Source organism: Globicephala melas, chromosome 5, assembly GCF_963455315.2.
Source record: "Globicephala melas chromosome 5, mGloMel1.2, whole genome shotgun sequence".
NCBI classification, from domain to species: domain Eukaryota; kingdom Metazoa; phylum Chordata; class Mammalia; order Artiodactyla; family Delphinidae; genus Globicephala; species Globicephala melas.
Window position 1 is genome coordinate 63608268 of NC_083318.1, and position 18413 is coordinate 63626680.

The window sequence follows — 18413 nt, forward strand, 5'->3', positions numbered from 1 at the left end:
ATGGGCATCATCAGAAAATCTACAAAGAACAAATGCCGGAGAGGGTGTGCAGAAAAGGGAACCCTCTTGCACTGTTGGTGGGAATGTAAATTGATACAGCCACTATGGAGAACAGTATGGAGGTTCCTAAAAAACTAAAAATAGAATTACCATATGATCCAGCAATCCCACTACTGGGCATATACCCAGAGAAAACCATAATTCATAAAGACACATGCACCCCAATGTTCACTGCAGCACTATTTACAATAGCCAGGTCATGGAAGCAACCTAAATGCCCATCGACAGACGAATGGATAAACAAGCTGTGGTACGTATGTACAATGGAGTATTACTCAGCCCTAAAAAGGAATGAAACTGAGTCATTTGTTGAGACGTGGATGGATCTAGAGACTGTCATACAAAGTGAAGTAAGTCAGAAAGAGAAAAACAAATATTGTATATTAACGCACATATGTGGAACCTAGAAAAATGGTACAGATGAACCAGTTTGCAGGGCAGAAGTTGAGACACAGATGTAGAGGACAAACGTATGGATACCAAGGGGGGAAAACCACAGTGGGGTGGGGATGGTGGTGTGCTGATTTGGGCGATTGGAATTGACATGTATACACTCATGTATATAAAATTGATGACTAATAAGAACCTGCAGTATAAAAAAACAAACAAAAAAGAAATCATATTTTCTCTGTGTATATGCTGTGATAAAGCTCAGAACTTAAAGCACTGGTTCAAAAGTTACGTTTATGTTAAAACTGTAATAGCTATAGTTCCTCCCCAAATTGTATGCATTTATACATCTGTCATTAACATATGAAAATACCCTTTCCCATACCCTAGACAACACAATATATTGTCAAGATTTAGAAATGAAAAAAAAAAAAAATTGACCCAAAAATATATAGGACAGTGTGATGGAGAAAAATATTCCAATTATCATACCTTAATTTGTTCAACCCGAGGTCTTTGAAAACGAAGATCAAAACAGTAATGAACCAAAGATCGAATCTTGGGATGATTTCTATCATTGCACATACAAATAATGGGAATTTTTGTATGTTTTATCAGGCCAATTAATTCCTGAAAGGAAAATTTGCAACATTAAAAACAATTTATAAAAGAACAACAGAATACCACACAACGTATGTATTTTAGGTTTTAAAACCTCCTCAGCAACATGCCTGAATTGCCGTAAATATCACAGCATGATAATTAGTTCTTTAAATATATATTTTTTTTAAAAAATAAAAATCAACAGTGAAACTTCAAAACTACGGTGATTTCATTACCTGAATTCCTCCCCTGTCCTCATTGCCGGCCATGCCATCTACTTCATCCATGATGAGAGCATGTTTTGTGCCTACTGAATGGGCTGCTCCACCTGCCCCACGTTGAGAAGCAATGGGACGGGACACAAACAAAATCACAATTGTTCAAACACGGCTGCTTTAAAAATGTATCTATGTAACACATGTCCATGGCGTGAAATTCAAGAGGCACTAGAGTAAGCAGTGAAAAGAAATTCTTTCCCACCTTTGTCTCCTAGGATATGCAGTTTCTACAGGCAAACAATGGGAACAGTCTCCTGTACGTATATCCCTTAAGAGACATTCTATACATATTAAAAACATGTGTACATAAAAATATACACCTTGGTTTTATCATTTAATATGTTTTTGTGATCTGTTCCTTATCTGCACATACACAACACCTTATTTATTAAAGGCTATTTAAATATTCCATTTTACACATACATCATAATTAACCACTTTCCACTGATAAAATATGAAATGCCTCCAATCTTTTGCTATTATGAATCGTGTGCAATGAATACCCCTATATATCTGTCATTTTGCATATATACAAGTATAACGGTTGCTAATTTCCAGAAACTGGATTTTCTGGGTTAAAGGGTATGTATAATTTAACTTTGAGCAATACTGTCAGATTGCTCTCCAGAGCTGTACTGATTTATACTCCCCCCAATCATGTATAAGAGTGACATTTCCTGAGCAAATTCTTTTTATCATCTTCTACCGTTCAGGTGACCATGCAATATACCATAGATTCTAAATATGCAGTATAGTCTGTAATTTGGGTATCTTATTTTCCACATAAACTCTGGCCATGCCAGGCCACTAGCTACAACCTGAAACACAGTGGCACTTTCACACTATGTCCTTTCTCCTCCTCTACCACCTTTGCCTGAAATAACCTCTTCCACCCACAAACTATTCCCTTTCTCATTTTTCAAGGTCCTCTGAACAAACGTCACCTTTTACTGGTAGTTTTCCCCAATGTCTCAAACAGAATCATTCCTTCACTTACAGCCTTTATCTCTTCTCTCATCGCACTGTATTATTTATCAACCTTCTCTCTTCACAGGATTCACTTTTGAATCCTCTAAAATCTGCATAAATGTGTCCACATATACATTTTTATCACATTCTCAGAAACCACTAAGACCTGACCAAAAAAAAAAGTTAACTACTGGCTTCCCTGGTGACGCAGTGGTTGGGAGTCCTCCTGCCGATGCAGGGGACACGGGTTCGTGCCCCGGTCCGGGAGGATCCCACGTGCCGCGGAGCGGCTGGGCCCGTGAGCCATGGCCGCTGAGCCTGCGCGTCTGGAGCCTGTGCTCCGCAACGGGAGAGGCCACAGCAGTGAGAGGCCCGCGTACCGCAAAAAAAAAAAAAAAGTTAACGAGTGTCCTATCAGAATTATGTCAGAGGCTTTTCTTATTCTCTCATTAGCTCTAGGACTTAGAAGGGTGCCTGGCACATAGTAATGTTCAATACTGGTTACTGAACATTGAAATTAACCTGTTTTTCTTACATAACCTCTCCCCTCCACCAAAAAAAACCAGTTTAAAAATCCACGTACTTGAATAAAAGCCTTTGATGCTGGTATTATTCAGCGATTCAGCAACAATCTCCTTCAAACTGTTCTTACTCCGAGTGTCACTTGCATTCAGTTCCACGTAGCTATATCCCAATTCCTAATCAAAATATTGGACACCATTACTATCACAATGCAAATTAATAACTCACCCCCCAAAAACAAGGCAATTAAGAAAGAAAGAGTAACCATGGGTGAAAAGATAAAGTAGGATACTAACAGACAATAAGATAAACTATATAATATGCCTCACATTACTAAGAGATTTTTTAAAAATATCATATACATAACATACCACACACATGTAAACACACACAAGTTTGGTCTTAAAACCTTAGCTCACATAGCACTAATCTGGAAGAGTATATTTGAACACAAGCAATTTTAAGAAGTTTGCTTCTTAAAGTCCCCAAAAGAATTAAATATAACCATCCTAAAATTTCAATAGTAGATCTAGAATTAATCTTTATTAGGATAACAAAAAGTAATTATTGACTCTTCAAGATAAACTATACAGTTAAATCATTCTTTGTCAAACTATCCCGATACACAATCTTCCTGTCAAATTGTGAAAAGTAATTTGGACTTATTTCCCAAAATTGATCATTATGTTGATCATAAGGCATTATGAAAGACCATAATTCAATTCCCAAAAAAAGTAATGATAATAATAAAGGGAAAAAAGAGCCATCTTCACAATTGTAAAGACTAGGGAAAAAATTTTTGTTTTTTTAAATGTTAAATAATAGAGTAGAAAATATATAGTTATTACACCAACTAAAAATTTATGGTCTGGTCCATACAACAAAGACTAAATGAAACCACCAACCTATCCAACAGAGGGTTGGGAAATCCAGCAATAATTTTTTTTTTTTTTTTGCGGTACACAGGCCTCTCACTGTTCTGGCCTCTCCCGTTGCAGAGCACAGGCTCTGGACGCGCAGGCTCAGCGGCCATGGCTCACGAGCCCAGCCGCTCCGCGGCATGTGGGATCTTCCCAGACCGGGGCACGAACCCACATCCCCTGCATCGGCAAGCAGACTCCCAACCACTGTGCCACCAGGGAAGCCCCAGCAATAAATTTTTAAAATATATATATATATTTATTTATTGGGTTGGATCGGGTTTTAGTTGCGGCACGCAGGCTCCTTAGTTGGCGGCATGTGAACTCTTTAGTTGCAGCATGTATGTGGGATCTATTTACCTGACCAGGGATCAAACCCAGGCCCCATGCATTGGGAGCATGGCATCTTAACCACTGCGCCACCAGGGAAGTCCCAATCCAGCAATAAATTTAAAGTAAGTTTAAAACCTCTCATTTTATTATGCTGATACTATTTCATGTATCGTTTCATAGCATCCTGATACATGAGCCCTGCTTGGCTCTAGTGCCTCGTCCTCTCATTGTCCAGAGATATGGCAGCTGTAGAGACAACAAGAGCAAAGGCAGGATCCCATAGCAGTGAAGAGTTAGACTACCTGGGTTCACACTGTGCCACCACCCTCCTCTATAAGCCTGTTTCGTTTGTCACATGAGGATGGCAACAGTACCTATATTGAGTACACAGCATTCTTCCTACAAGGGTATATAAGATATCTGTATCTATAAGAGTCTGCAAGACATATTATCTATAAGATTATACACCCAAGGGCTTATTTGCACACTGTCTGGCACACAAGTGAATATCACCTATTATTATAATTACCAATATTTAAAAAAGGATGAAAATGACAAATACGCCCAGAACCAAAGCAAATTCTAGAGGTTTGATTTTAGAAAAGTAAGGACAGAATACCCACCTGACAAACCAGAGAAGCTGTGGTTGTTTTGCCAACACCGGGAGGGCCTGAGAGCAATGCAGCTTTAAAACTGGAGCCATCATCTTTGCCAGCAAATTTACCAAACTTTCCTGCTAGGAAGAAAGAAGTTCCAGAATGTTAACCTCTACTACCTAACAGAAATGCAGGAATGGCAGGAATAACTGCGTAAAGTTAGCATCAGAAGCACCTCCAGTTTAGTTCGAAATTTGCAGAATATTTTTTACAAAGTATAAACAACAGTTTCCAGAGCATTTAGTGAAATTCTACTCCCTATCTCACCTCCACTCAAAATAAAACACGAAAACTTTAAAACCCTGATCTGAAACAATAATCTTATAAGTTTCCTTTCCTACAAAAGCACAGGTCATGGAGCACACTACCTGGGCTCTGATCCTAACTCTACCGCTCACCAGCAGCTGGGAGAACTTCAGAAGTGACTTAACCCCTCTGTGTCTGTTTCCTCCTTTGTAAAATGAGGGTAACAATAGTAATGCGTCTAGTGGGCATGCTGTGAGGATGGACATGCTGAGCACAGAGCCTGGCATGTCTCAGTAAATACTAACAAGCACAGTCACCTACATGATCACAAAAATAATGAACTGAAAATGCTGTATCTGCAACTATCCTGCCCAGCTCAACTCCTCCCCTTATCACATGGGGACCTGGCACATAATGGGTTCTCAATTCACATACCAGGACTGAGAGAGAGATGGTTAAACCTACTTCAGGCACGGGAAAACGGACTATAGTTCACCCGAAGCCTTAAAAAGTCTTCTCTAGGTACACAAAGCACTTATACCACCTTTTATTTGGTGTTGGAAAGAGAAAAGGGGTCAGCTTAAGTTTAACCCTGTATTATTACAATTATATTATCTGTTATAAATAAAATAAACTGGCATTGTTGGCCAATGTCTAGTGACCACCTAGACATTAATAACCCGGTCATTGCTTTGGGAATTCACTATGATGCTCACTAAATTTTTCCTTCTTATTTCTCACACAGTATCGCCCAGGGCTGTGGCTGGAGCTCAAGACAACACTACTAACATTTGTGATTGGAAACTTCAGTTCCAATAATAAACACTTTGGACATTAAATATATATTGCAACTGTTCATTTTCCGTGCCTACCAAAAGCAAACATGCTACTGGGATTCTCAGGCTGCCTACTCGGTAAGCGTGCCTCAGCTTTTTATTTGCACCTTTCCTCCCAAGTCTCTCTGGCCCTCTCAGGGGTCTTGCTCTCACATGTCTCGGACCTTGGTACATGTATGCTCTCCCACCCGACACTCCCCTCCCTTCACTTCGCTAACTCCTTCTTAGTTTCCAAGTCTTAGCTTAGATATCTCTTCCTCTAGGGATGGGAATCCCTGACCACACACTTCCACCCCCTGAGGACCCTATACTTAACCCTGTAACAGTACTTAGAACAATACATTTTAATTACTGGTTTACCTACGTCTCCCTCACTGACCGGGAGTGCCTTAAAGGGGACTGTGTTTTGTTCACAATAGCATTCCCGGGGTCTAGCACAGCACCCAGGCTCAGAGCAGGCTCTCAATAAATGCTTGCTGAGAGATCAATGAACCAACTACTACACTTCCTAACACATGTGTCACTGAGCAATGACATGGTGACAGACACACAGAAAAATGAATGAAGCTGTAAAATCACCGTGTTTCTTATCTTCGGATGGACTCTTGTGCCAGTTTTGGAGCCAGCGTAGGAGTTTGTTGGCACAGCTCTGGTCACCTTGCTGTCCAATTATGGTCTTGAGCGAGGATGGCTTATATTTATCCACCCAGAGCAAATTCTCCACTTTGTTTTCACTGCTGTCGTCAGCCAAATTCCTAGCCCAGCTGTCACCATTTGTTTCCTCAGCCACCTGCTCCTTGAAGTCCAGGCCTCTCTGAAACATACTTGTTTCCTTTTTTATTGACTTTATAGAGCTTTGCTTTTTGGGAGTCAGTCTGCACTTTTTAGATTCTGATTCCTTCTTAGTTGGACTAATTTTTCTTTTTCCTTGGTCATTTTTTTGGGGTGTTCTTTCCAATTTGGATTTTTCTTTCTTCATCTTAAAAATTGGAGGAAAAAAGAAACCTGATGAGATATAGAGAATTTCTATCCTTCTAAATGTACTCTAGAGGGCAATCTAAGATATCCAAATGAGCTACCCAACCTGGGTCTGTCTTTTCACAATGGACCCTGCTATTTGTGGAAATCCCCACCTTCCAAACCTTAAAAAAATTAACAGCACACCGAAAAGCACCCAAATACAATTTTAAAAATGAGAATATATTAGTTTTTTGAAAGTAATAAGTATTATAAAATCAGTTTAAAAAAACGTAAAGGGGCTTCCCTGGTGGCACAGTGGTTAAGAGTCCGCCTGTCGATGCAGGGGACACGGGTTCGTGCCCCGGTCCGGGAAGATCCCACATGCTGCAGAGTGGCTGGGCCCACGAGCCATGGCCGCTGAGCCTGCGCGTCCGGAGCCTGTGCTCCGCAACGGGAGAGGCCACAACAGTGAGAGGCCCGCGTACCGCAAAAAATAAAAAATAAAAAAAGGTAAAGGATTAAGAATTTGTTTTCTGACTAGTTAATATTTAATTCCTCCACAAAAACTCATACACAAATGTTCATAGCAGCATTATTATATTTTATACATACAAATAATTATATTATTATAGCCAAAAGAATGGAAACGACCCAAAATGGCCATCAAAAGATGAACAAATAAACAAAATGTGGTATACCCACACAATGGAATACTAATCACCAATAAAAAGGAGTGAAGCACTGATTTATACTTCAACATAGCTGAACCTTGAAAACACGATGCTAAGTGAAAAAAGCCAGGAAAAAAGACCACATATTACATGTTTCCCTTTATAGAAAATTTCCAGAACAGGCAAATCCATAGACAGAAAGTAGAGTAGTGGCTGCCAGGGGTGGGAATGAAGAGTGACTGCTAATGGGTGTAGCGTTTCTGTGGGGAGTGATGAAAATGTTCTGGAATAGACAGTGGTGACAGCTGCACAGTCTTGTGAATATACTAAAAACCGCTAACATACATTTTAAAAGGGTGAATTTTATGATGTGTGAATAATGTCTAAATAAAAAGAAAAGTGCCTCTGCATTGTTGGTGGGAATGTAAATTGATACAGCCACTACGGAGAACAGTATGGAGGTTCCTCAAAAAACTAAAAATAGAACTACCATACGACCCAGCAATCCCACTACTGGGCACATACCCTGAGAAAACCATAATTCAAAAAGAGTCATGTACCACAATGTTCATTGCAGCTCTATTTACAATAGCCAGGAGATGGAAACAAGCTAGGTGTCCATCGACAGATGAATGGATAAAGAAGATGTGGCACATATATACAATGGAATATTACTCAGCCATAAAAAGAAACGAAATTGTTATTTGTAGTGAGATGGATGGGCCTAGAGTCTGTCATACAGAGTGAAGTAAGTCAAAAAGAGAAAAACAAATATTGTATGCTAACACATATATATGGAATCTAAGAAAATTAAAAAAAAGGTCATGATGAACCTAGGGGTAAGATGGGAATAAAGACACAGACCTACTAGAGAATGGACTTGAGGATATGGGGAGGGGGAAGGGTAAGCTGTGACAAAGTGAGAGAGTGGCATGGATATATATACACTACCAAACGTAAAATAGATAGCTAGTGGGAAGCAGCCGCATAGCACAGGGAGATCAGCTCGGTGCTTTGTGACCACCTAGAGGGGTGGGATAGGGAGGGTGGGAGGTAGGGAGACACAAGAGGGAAGAGGTATGGGAACATATGTATATGTATAACTGATTCACTTTGTTATAAAGCAGAAACTAACACACCATTGTAAAGCAATTATACTCCAATAAAGATGTTAAAAAAAAAAAAAGTGCCTCTTTACCAGTGAGTGGGTGCTAAAATTAGTGGGTGAATGTTTGAGGAACAACAAGGTATTAAAGTATCTCCCCAAGATATTTATCAGTTACAAAGGGGAAAAACTGTCACTTCACTGGTGGGAAAGGCAGGCAGAAATCATCTTAACCAAGTAACAAAGGTTAACATCACCAGTAATAAGACATACCGACATTATGCACAGCTGATACGATACACTGAGGAGGACAGAGTATCACTTATGTGGTCTTCTTTGCCAAAAATGCATAACCTCAATCTAACCATGAGAAAACATCAACAACCCAAACTGAGAGACATTCTACAAAACAACTGACTAGTACTCATCAAATCAAGGTCATAAAAAGACAAGGAAAGTCTTAAGGAACTATCATAGATTGGAGGAGACTAAGAAGACACAACTCAGTGCAGTGTGGGATCCTAAGGATAACGGGGGGGAATTGTGAAGTTAACAGCATGGCATCAATGTTAACCTCCTGGTTTTGATAACTGTATTACGGCTATGTAAGCTGTCAACATTAGGGGACACTGATGACGGGCTAATCCAAATCATTCTCCAAGATTTTTCCAACTGGAATAAATCGGAAGACCACCTCACCACTTGGATGACAGAGCTGGGGACATTTAACTTGGGCTGCTGGCACCCCTGTGTCCTACACGTGGACAAGACCTGTATATAGTGGAAATGAATAAAGCTAACACTAGGAGAAGTAGAGACAGAAACTGAAAGGGTCCTAAAAGCACTGCAGTCTGTACATGCAGTAGTTCCTGCATCCGACTGCCCAGAGTTTAGTTATGTGAGTCAAAATTTTTCCCTTTTTGCTAAAGCTAATATCGGCTCGGTTTCTGTCACAACTGGAAAAGTCCTAATATAGTTCTAAATGAAAATATTATCATGCTGATACCTATAGCATATCCTTCAAAGAACTCTTAAGCAAGAACCTTTGCACAATGTTATTGCAAGAATATGGAAAATATGGACGGTTTAAGTAGATATGGTAAGTGCAATACAAGGTCCCCTCTCCCTCCTCATACTCCTTTGAGAAAGGTAAGGAAACACGTCAAAGACAACAGCCTACAGCACAGTCCACCACTCAAAAGGAAATAAGGTAAGTTCATTTGTGGTAGAAGGAAAAGTTAATTTTTTAGCCCACAGACCTGCATCCACCCAAGAAATGTCTCTATGAAACAGGGAAGCTGCTATACACCAACTTAAATAAGTCAAGTTCATTGTATACAAACCTCAGCTTCAGCTGCTATTTCATACTTGGACTTCTTGCCTGGCATAGTTCGAATCAGATTCAATAGGCCATCTTCATCAATAATTTTTGTTCCCAAGGCTGCTGCCTATTAATTAAAAATGCAAATCATTGAAACCATTACTTTCTGTAAAAAAAAAAAATATGATTCCCAGGCTTGTCAGAAGGTGAAAAACCACATTTGTAAATTAGATAACACTGGAATGTTTTCTAAAACCATGTTCATGAAAAAGTATCATTAAAAAGAAAGAAAATAGGGCTTCCCTGGTGGCGCAGTGGTTGAGAGTCCGCCTGCTGATGCAGGGGGCGCGGGTTCGTGCCCCGGTCCGGGAGGATCCCACGTGCCGCGGAGCGGCTGGGCCCGTGAGCCATGGCCGCTGAGCCTGTGCATCCGGAGCCTGTGCTCCACAACGGGAGAGGCCACAACAGTGAGAGGCCCGCATACCGCAAGAAAAAAAAAAAAAAAGAAAATAACAGATACCTCCTCTAAGAGTGGTGGGTTGGCACCTGAGGTATCACACTGCCACTTCTGTGGATTGCTTTACCTTTCCCTCTGCCCTACAAAGGTCAAAGCCACTAGGGTCAAAGCCATATCGGCTGGCAGACACTCTCGAGACTCTACCTTATCCCTGCTAACAGAACTCCAATGTGTCCATCTCCAAGTGATGACTTATGATTGGTCTGAGAATCAGAAAAGTCCTCATCCTCCCCAACCTCTTGTGTAGCTGTGAATGGCCATGTGACAGCTCCGGCCAATGAGACTTAAGTGGAATTCTGTAAGAGGTGTTTCCAGGAAAACTCTTATAAGGTCAGTCACAGCTAGTATAACATCTTGTCACTGCTCCCTATTTCCGGCCTTATATGTGAACTTGAGAGTGGCAGCTACCTTGCAAGACAAGGCAACGTGCATGAAGACAGAAGTGGAGGATGGCACTAAGTCTAGCTACATCACCGAGGTGCTGAACCATCCCCCGCAACTGCCTGCCTCTGCAATTCTCATAAGGTAAGGAAATAAGCAGCTATTTGTCAAAACCACAGTTAGTCAGGTATTCTATTACTTGGAACTAAATGCAATACTACCCAACAGACCTTCCAATAAAAAGATCTTCCAGTTAAAAAACTTAAGATGGAGTCCACAGCAGCATATATAGGTATACTTAGGACTAGAAAAAGAGATTTTCAAAACAAGATTTTGACTAGAATAGTACGCTAAGAAAGCCAAGTAAATAGGAACTGTGCCTTCAACTGGAAAACCAAAATCCCAGGGTCAAAGCCAAACAACATCTCTGTGGAGAAGAAATAATGTAGTGAAGAAATTACTTTTCCATTTTTTTCCTTCATCTCACAACGTGTAAAGGACATTATACTACATATGGTCACATGAAGAGCCCGCCAAGGCAAGCAGCCTACTTCACTGTGCTGAGAACACAGCAGTACCCACCTTATCACTCTTGGACTGACCACTATCACGACCCATGACAAGGTAGTTTGTTTTCTTGCTGACATTTCCTGTTACTTTTCCCCCATAACGCTCAATTAGAGACTTGGCCTCATCTCGTTCAATGGACTCCAGCACTCCTGTGATTACAAACGTAAGGCCTTCCAAGCAATTTTCAGCTCCCTAAAAACCAAAGTGTTCAAGCAGAGAGGAAATTACATGGCAGCTTTCCAAAGAAATATTTGGCATCAAAGCTGCAGGAAGTTGATTTTTCTCATTTGACATCATAAATAATCTCAGCATGAAAAAATTTACAGGAAATTTACAGCAAATAAGCAGGAACAAATTAAATCCTGAGAAATTGTTATGTAGGTTAACATTTAATAAACTTATAAAACCAGCAATAAAAAATATACGTCCAACGTGGTTAGGAAAGTGTATTAAAATTATCCATTCATACTATTCTCATTTTTTTTAATATTTAAACTACTAGTTAACTTGTAACACTTTAACAACCAGATGCAATGTACCTACAGAATATCTTGCTACTGTTAAAAAATGAAACTTTCAATTCTGAAAAAACTAAACAAGTTTGAGCTCCTGCCCTTCTCTCTGGCTGTTTCCCCTATGACAGTAAATCTAACAACCTGCGAGCAACTTAAAGGCAATAGCACATAATCTCTTGATTGGAAAGTTAACTTGATAATACAAAAGACATGCGCCAAAGAGAGCCAAGTCCTACAGATTTTGCCTCTTCCATTGAAGCTACTTCACTTCTCAGCCCTTTCACTGCTACTAGCCTGGACAAGTCACTATTATTTCTCACCATCTCCCCTAATTGATCTCCCTATATTTATTCCTCCCCCTCCACTGCACTCTATATTCAGCAGCCAGAGTGCTCTCCTTGAAATGCAAATCTGGTCATACTCTTCCCCCACTTACAACTCTTCTTAGGGCCAGGTTCCTCTTACACCCCCTAAAAGAATCTTGGATTGTTCCCTTATGGTACATATCACAATTATAATTAAATAATAATTTACTTAATGTCTCTTTCCTGAGTTAGACCATAAGCACCATGAAGGCAAAGAGCATTAATCTTGTGACTGCCGTAGCCTATCTCTTAATTCGTAAAGATGGTGACTAAGGCTTTTCTGTTCATTTTTAATTATTAATTCTCTGCTACTATAAACATAGTAAATACATACATGGACCCACAGGCCAGAGGCCATGACATATCCTTTCAGTACTCTTACCTTTGGTATCTCTTTGGAGCCCAGAGCTTTGGGACCTTCTCGATTTAAGTAGCTTCGATAAGCTTGATAATTAGTTCGTCTCTTTTCAGAATCTTCAGGACTTATAGACTTTGGGGAGAGGGAGAGGAAATTGAATAAAGTCATGCAAATTCAATGTAAAATTAAAAATACATATCAATAAATAAACATTAAGTCACTTCAGTGTTTGGTCCTGATATTAACAATTTTAGCTACAGAGGTACTCCCCAATTTACACGTGCCTGGCTTATAAACATCCCTGCCATCAGCCCTTCTCAAACCTTTTGACTCTCTCTAAAGGCACGTACCTCAGGGTAGATTGGGTGTATAAGCCAAGTTGCCAGCCCCAAGCAAAAAAAACGAAAAAGGGGACTTCCCGGGTGGCACAGTGGTTAAGAATCTGCCTGCCAATGCAGGGGAAACAGGTTCAAGCCCTGGTCTGGGAAGATCCCACATGCCGTGGAGCAACTAAGCCCATGCACCACAGCTACTGAGCCTGTGCTCTACAGCCCGCGAGCCACAACTACTGAGCCCACGTGCCACAACTACTGAAGCCTGTGCACCTAGAGCCCGTGCTCCGCAGCAAGAGAAGCCACCGCAATGAGAAGCCCACGCACCGCAATGAAGAGTAACCCCTGCTCGCCACAACTAGTGAAAGCCTGCGCGCAGCAACGAAGACCCAACGCAGCTAAAAATAAATAAATAAATTTTTTTTAAAAAAAGTACTGTAATGACTTATAAAGTTAGAAATAAAACTTGAACACAACCAAACCAAGATCAACACACAGCCCCCAAATGATATGCTTTTAGAAAACTTATACCTCTTTTTTAGCTGGAGAACTTTTGATTTTCTTAGGAGTTCTTGTCTCTTTCAACTCAATGGCATTTTCTTTTCTTTTTGAGGCCATAGGCTGTGTTTCTTTATTAGAACTTTCTTCTTTTTTTTTCAGTGGTGCCAGCTTGGAACTGGTTTTTGGAGAAGAAGTTTCTCCTATTTTATGAGTGGATGACCTGGAATGTTGCTGAGATTCTTTTGAACTTTCACATTTAGTTTGCTTCTTAGGACTGCAGTTCTTTCTGTCATCTGAAAATTGTTCTGTTTTTATTAGGAAGAAGGAAAAGATTATGATTGTTGTTTTTGGAAAATGATACCCAATATCAAGATTATTTTTTCATTTTTCAATTGAATAATCTTAGTAGGACACAACGTCATATGGTGACTTCATAACATGCACATTAAGATTTTAGTTCTTCGCGGCTTCCCTGGTGGCGCAGTGGTTGGGGGTCCGCCTGCCGATGCAGGGAACACGGGTTCGTGCCCCGGTCCGGGAAGATCCCACATACCGCAGAGCGGCTGGGCCCATAAGCCATGGCCGCTGAGCCTGCGCGTCCGGAGCCTGTGCTCCGCAACGGGAGAGGCCACAACAGTGAGAGGCCCTCATACCGCAAAAAAAAAAAAAAAAATTAAACATCTGTATATTACTTCTTTGTATAACCAGTTCAAATTAAGAGATCTGCCTTTTTCAATATAAATTACTCACTAATTGAAATAATATGGTAAACTACATCTGAGAACATGGACTTTATCCCACAGATAAACGTCAATGATCTGAAATTCACACAGAAAAGTTGCTAATTAAAATATGTCACATAAAAATTTCTGTTTGTAATAAAGTCTGAAAGAATCTTGGGATTTCAAGACTAAAATTATATGAACAGATATACTTATAAGATTAAGCCCATCTATATTAACAGATGGTTAGATATCAGGACCACTAAAAAAAAAACCTAAAACCTACAGACAACCAGCAGAAGAGCTTCAGATGACCTGGATAACTATGAGCCAACTCTATGAGCCTGAAACATCTAGTCTTTTGTCTTCATGTATTGAAGTCCACACAGTTGCACTACACTTGGAAATAAACATGAAGCCAAGAGCTATGATACATTTCTCGCAATCAGAGCAGACAGGCATTCTACACCAACTAATATCCAAACAGCTTTCCAGGTATCTAAGTAGAACACGCTCCAGTACTCCTATGAAGTATCTATCTAAGAATACCAGGCAATTACTCAACAGAACGTTTAAAAATGATTACATGAATTTTCTTCGATAAAGATAAATGTTCCAGCTTACTTTTTTCTGCTAGTTTTACCTTTATGAGGATATTTAGGTTTTTCTGCTTTACATAAACTGGCTTGCACAGATGAAAACGTCTCTCTCTCTCCTGGGTCCTTTTGAGCCTAAGAAAACGTAAAAAGTGTCAAATGTGACAAATAACAGGAAAACTGTTACCACAAAATATGTTGTTAAAATCAACCAAACATTAAGGGTCGTCTTCCAAAGTAGAGGAACAATACAATAAATTTTCATTCATTTATACACAAAATTTCTGGGGCAAATGAAACATGTTTTAGTACTTTTAATTTTACAGATGAGGAAACAGATGAAAGAGTATAAAAAATACATCTATAAAAAATTATGCCAGTTGTTCCCCACTTGTGAGTCTGAAAATGAAAGCCTTGTTTCTGCTGGTTTCATCTCCAGTCTCAAATTGTTAGCATTATGCAGTTAAAAACTAAAATCTAAACCCAAAAGACTAAATTAAAAACAATCTAAAGATCAAAAGAAAAATAAAGAGTATTTTCTCAAGAGAAAAAAATGTCCATTCTCTTCACTGCTCCTTCAAAACTCTCCAATTTTACAAAGAGGTCACAAACTGGGGTGCATGACACAGCATATTTTTTAAATAATTCTAATTTAAATGCCTTTTGAAGTAAGGCATTTCAAATGACAGAGTTCCCACCATACCCTATTGTGTTATACCTGCCTGCTGTAAAATCTTTTAGTCAGGTATTGATAATGACAATATTAACAGAATGTGATTCAACAGAAATAAGGCTAATTATTTGGAGATCAAGTGCTTAAAGAAAAAAATCTTGATGCTTTTAGAGAGTCCCAAAAATACACTCATTATTATTTGAGACTGTCCTAATACAGATCTTAAAGTTAGCTAACTAGAAACAGCAAAATTATGTTTTTAAGAAGACAGTAATTAATATTAAAGTTATTAAACTTTAGATTCATTGGAATCTTTATAAATGTTATTCTCTGAACAAGTACATGAGAATCCCTTTGTGACAGACAGTAAGTAAAAGTTACAACTTGTTGTTTTGTGAAGAAGGGTTTTGGTTGGCTTTGGCTCTATCAACCTTCCTTTAGGAAGAAGAAGTTTCTCAATAAGCTTCTCCAAAAACATTTTTATAAATGAAAATAATTTAGCTTCTCTCTAGCAGAGTTATTCATGGTTATATCTCCAGAGCCTAGACTACACAGGTCTGAAAGGGCACACTGATCTGTACTGTATATTCAGAGTGCAAACAGCCTGGTAAAACACCACCTTTTTGGTCTTGGGTTCTTCATCCAACAAGGCTAATGTTCTGGCAAACTCTTCATCTTCATGCAGTTGTCTCTCTAGCTGTAAAAAGTGTCAACACAGTGAGCTGCTTTTTTTCTTTTTGTAAATGAAAAGTTTTAAAATGTGTGGTTCATGATACTTAAAAGAAACTGGAAAAACATTTCCCAGAAAGTAACTAGGACATTTTTTCACTTAATAGCTGAGTATCACAAGTTTGTTTCATGAAGCCAAATTAGACTGCAGAACATATATTTCTAGTTTTGCAGGCCTGATAGATAAATTGAGCATAAAGTTCCAAGTCTTTAGCTTTTTCTTAATGGTCCCAATGCAACATTTACAGATCTCTCATCTCTATTTATTTTAAACTCTAAAAAGAGTTCAGGAGAGAATCACTATCCTAACAGAAAAACAATAGCCATGTGGGGGACGTGGGGGGCACACAAAGAAATGAATCTATAAACCAAGAAAATTATATACCTTCTTTGCACACACAGTAAGATACATACTAATGCAACTATCACTAATATCATCAAACTTCTATTTTCAATTACTAATTCAAATGTATCTGTTCTGATATTTTTTTTAATTGAAGTACAGTAGACTTAATAGTATATTAGTTTCAGGGGTACAACACAGTAGTAATTTATCTGTCCTGACTTTTGAAAATTTAAGTCATTATATCAGAAGTTTTCCTAAAATGCTAATGTAACACGCAGACATTCACCTCGCTGTTATTTCCAAATATTTTTACTTTCAGTAAAATGGAGCTCTTCCAGAAGAGAACGTGTGGAAGTAGAATGTATTTCTCATTATATATGAGAAACAGGACCCAAACAGGATTCTGAAAGGATGTGATAGAAATGGGAAAACAGAGGATTGTGATACAAACTGCCACACCTGGTTTGGAAAGGACAGGGTAAGCCTCCAGTATTTCAGACAGATAAGTCAGGTCCCTAAAAAAATCACTTCATCATTTTACCTAGGCCATCTGTCCTACCCTGAGTCATGTGGATATCTGTATGTAGTTTATAAAATTCAGTGTCGTCAATAAGATGGAAAAAGATTTTGAAAACACAAACTATAAACTGCCAAATTAATAAAACGTGAACAGTCAGTATTACTATTTCAGAAGACTAGAATACTGTTCTCTCAAAACAATTGTTATCAAGAGCCTCTTCTTTGTATAAGTATAGCTGATTCACTTTGCTATAAAGCAGAAACTAACACACTATTGTAAAGCAATTATACTCCAATAAAGATGTTTAAAAAAAAAAAAAGAGCCTCTTCTTTGCCAAGCACTAAGATGAACACTGATGTCACAATAGTTGAGACATAAACAGCCCTGGTAGGTAGAGTTTAAAGTCTACAGACAGGAAGACAGTGAAATAGCAATTTAAGAAGACACAAATAAACATTAATAGTAGCTACAGGGCATACAGAAGGGATTTCTAACATAGTTTAGGGAATATGAGAAAGTGGCACTTAAGCTAATAAACAGGAAGGAGGTTCAAAGAGCAGGTATCAAGGTCTAAAGTCTCTGACAGAGACAACACTCCCCCTTGAAATACCTTCTTCACTTGGCTTACATAAAATACCAAGCTTTCCTTATTGTCCTACTTCACTAGCCACTTTCTTTAAATCTCCTCTGCTGGATCATCCTTCTCTTCCTGACCTCTCATTGTTAACAGTGCCCCAGAGCTCAATCCTGAGACTTCTTTTCTGTTTACATTCTCTCCCCGTGATCTCATCTAGTTACATTGGTTTTAATACCATTCAAATGTTAATGATCCCAAATAAACATCTTCAGTTTAGACCTCTCCCCTGAGCTCCAGATTCTTCTACCCAACTACCCACTCTGCATATCCATTTGGAAGCCTATTCGGCATCTCAAACTTATGTGCGAAACAGAATTCTTGATTTTCCTGTACCAGTGTTCCAGTCTTAATAAATGATATCACCAGGGCTTAGCTGGTGGCGCAGTGGTTGAGAGTCCGCCTGCCGATGTGGGGGACACGGGTTCGTGTCCCAGTCCGGGAGGATCCCACATGCCGCAGAGCGGCTGGGCCCGTGAGCCATGGCCGCTGAGCCTGCATGTCCGGAGCCTGTGCTCCGCAACGGGAGAGGCCACAGCAGTGAGAGGCCCGCGTACCGCAAAAAAAAAAAAAGTGATATCACCATTCACCCAGCTGCTCAAGCCAAAAAACATGGAGTCACCTTTAAATCTTCTATTTCCCTCATACCTTACGTCCAGTCTATCTGCAACAACTTGAAGGTTGCACCTTCAAAGCATATACAGATGATGACCACTTCTCACTACCTCTTCCGTTACCCCCATCCTGGTACAAGCCAACATCTTCTCTCACCTCCCCTACCCTA

General features: G+C 39.4%; 1 protein-coding gene across 3 annotated transcripts in view; it reads right to left on the minus strand.

Annotated features, from left to right (window-relative positions):
• The window catches only part of RFC1 (replication factor C subunit 1), an 80427-nt gene that overhangs the window by 17003 nt on the left and 45011 nt on the right, over nt 1–18413 (minus strand). For 2 of the 3 annotated variants that reach the window (XM_030881066.3, XM_030881061.3), the window contains exons 7-17: nt 16020–16097; nt 14775–14862; nt 13440–13714; nt 12601–12708; nt 11351–11530; nt 9893–9997; nt 6393–6792; nt 4699–4811; nt 2884–2998; nt 1290–1381; nt 943–1080 (exon numbers count right to left, since the gene is read on the minus strand). In XM_030881066.3, the coding sequence (XP_030736926.1) occupies nt 943–1080; nt 1290–1381; nt 2884–2998; nt 4699–4811; nt 6393–6792; nt 9893–9997; nt 11351–11530; nt 12601–12708; nt 13440–13714; nt 14775–14862; nt 16020–16097 (1692 nt within the window). The remainder of the gene's footprint in view (nt 1–942; nt 1081–1289; nt 1382–2883; nt 2999–4698; nt 4812–6392; nt 6793–9892; nt 9998–11350; nt 11531–12600; nt 12709–13439; nt 13715–14774; nt 14863–16019; nt 16098–18413) is intronic. The other variant, XM_030881062.3, reaches the window with a different exon arrangement.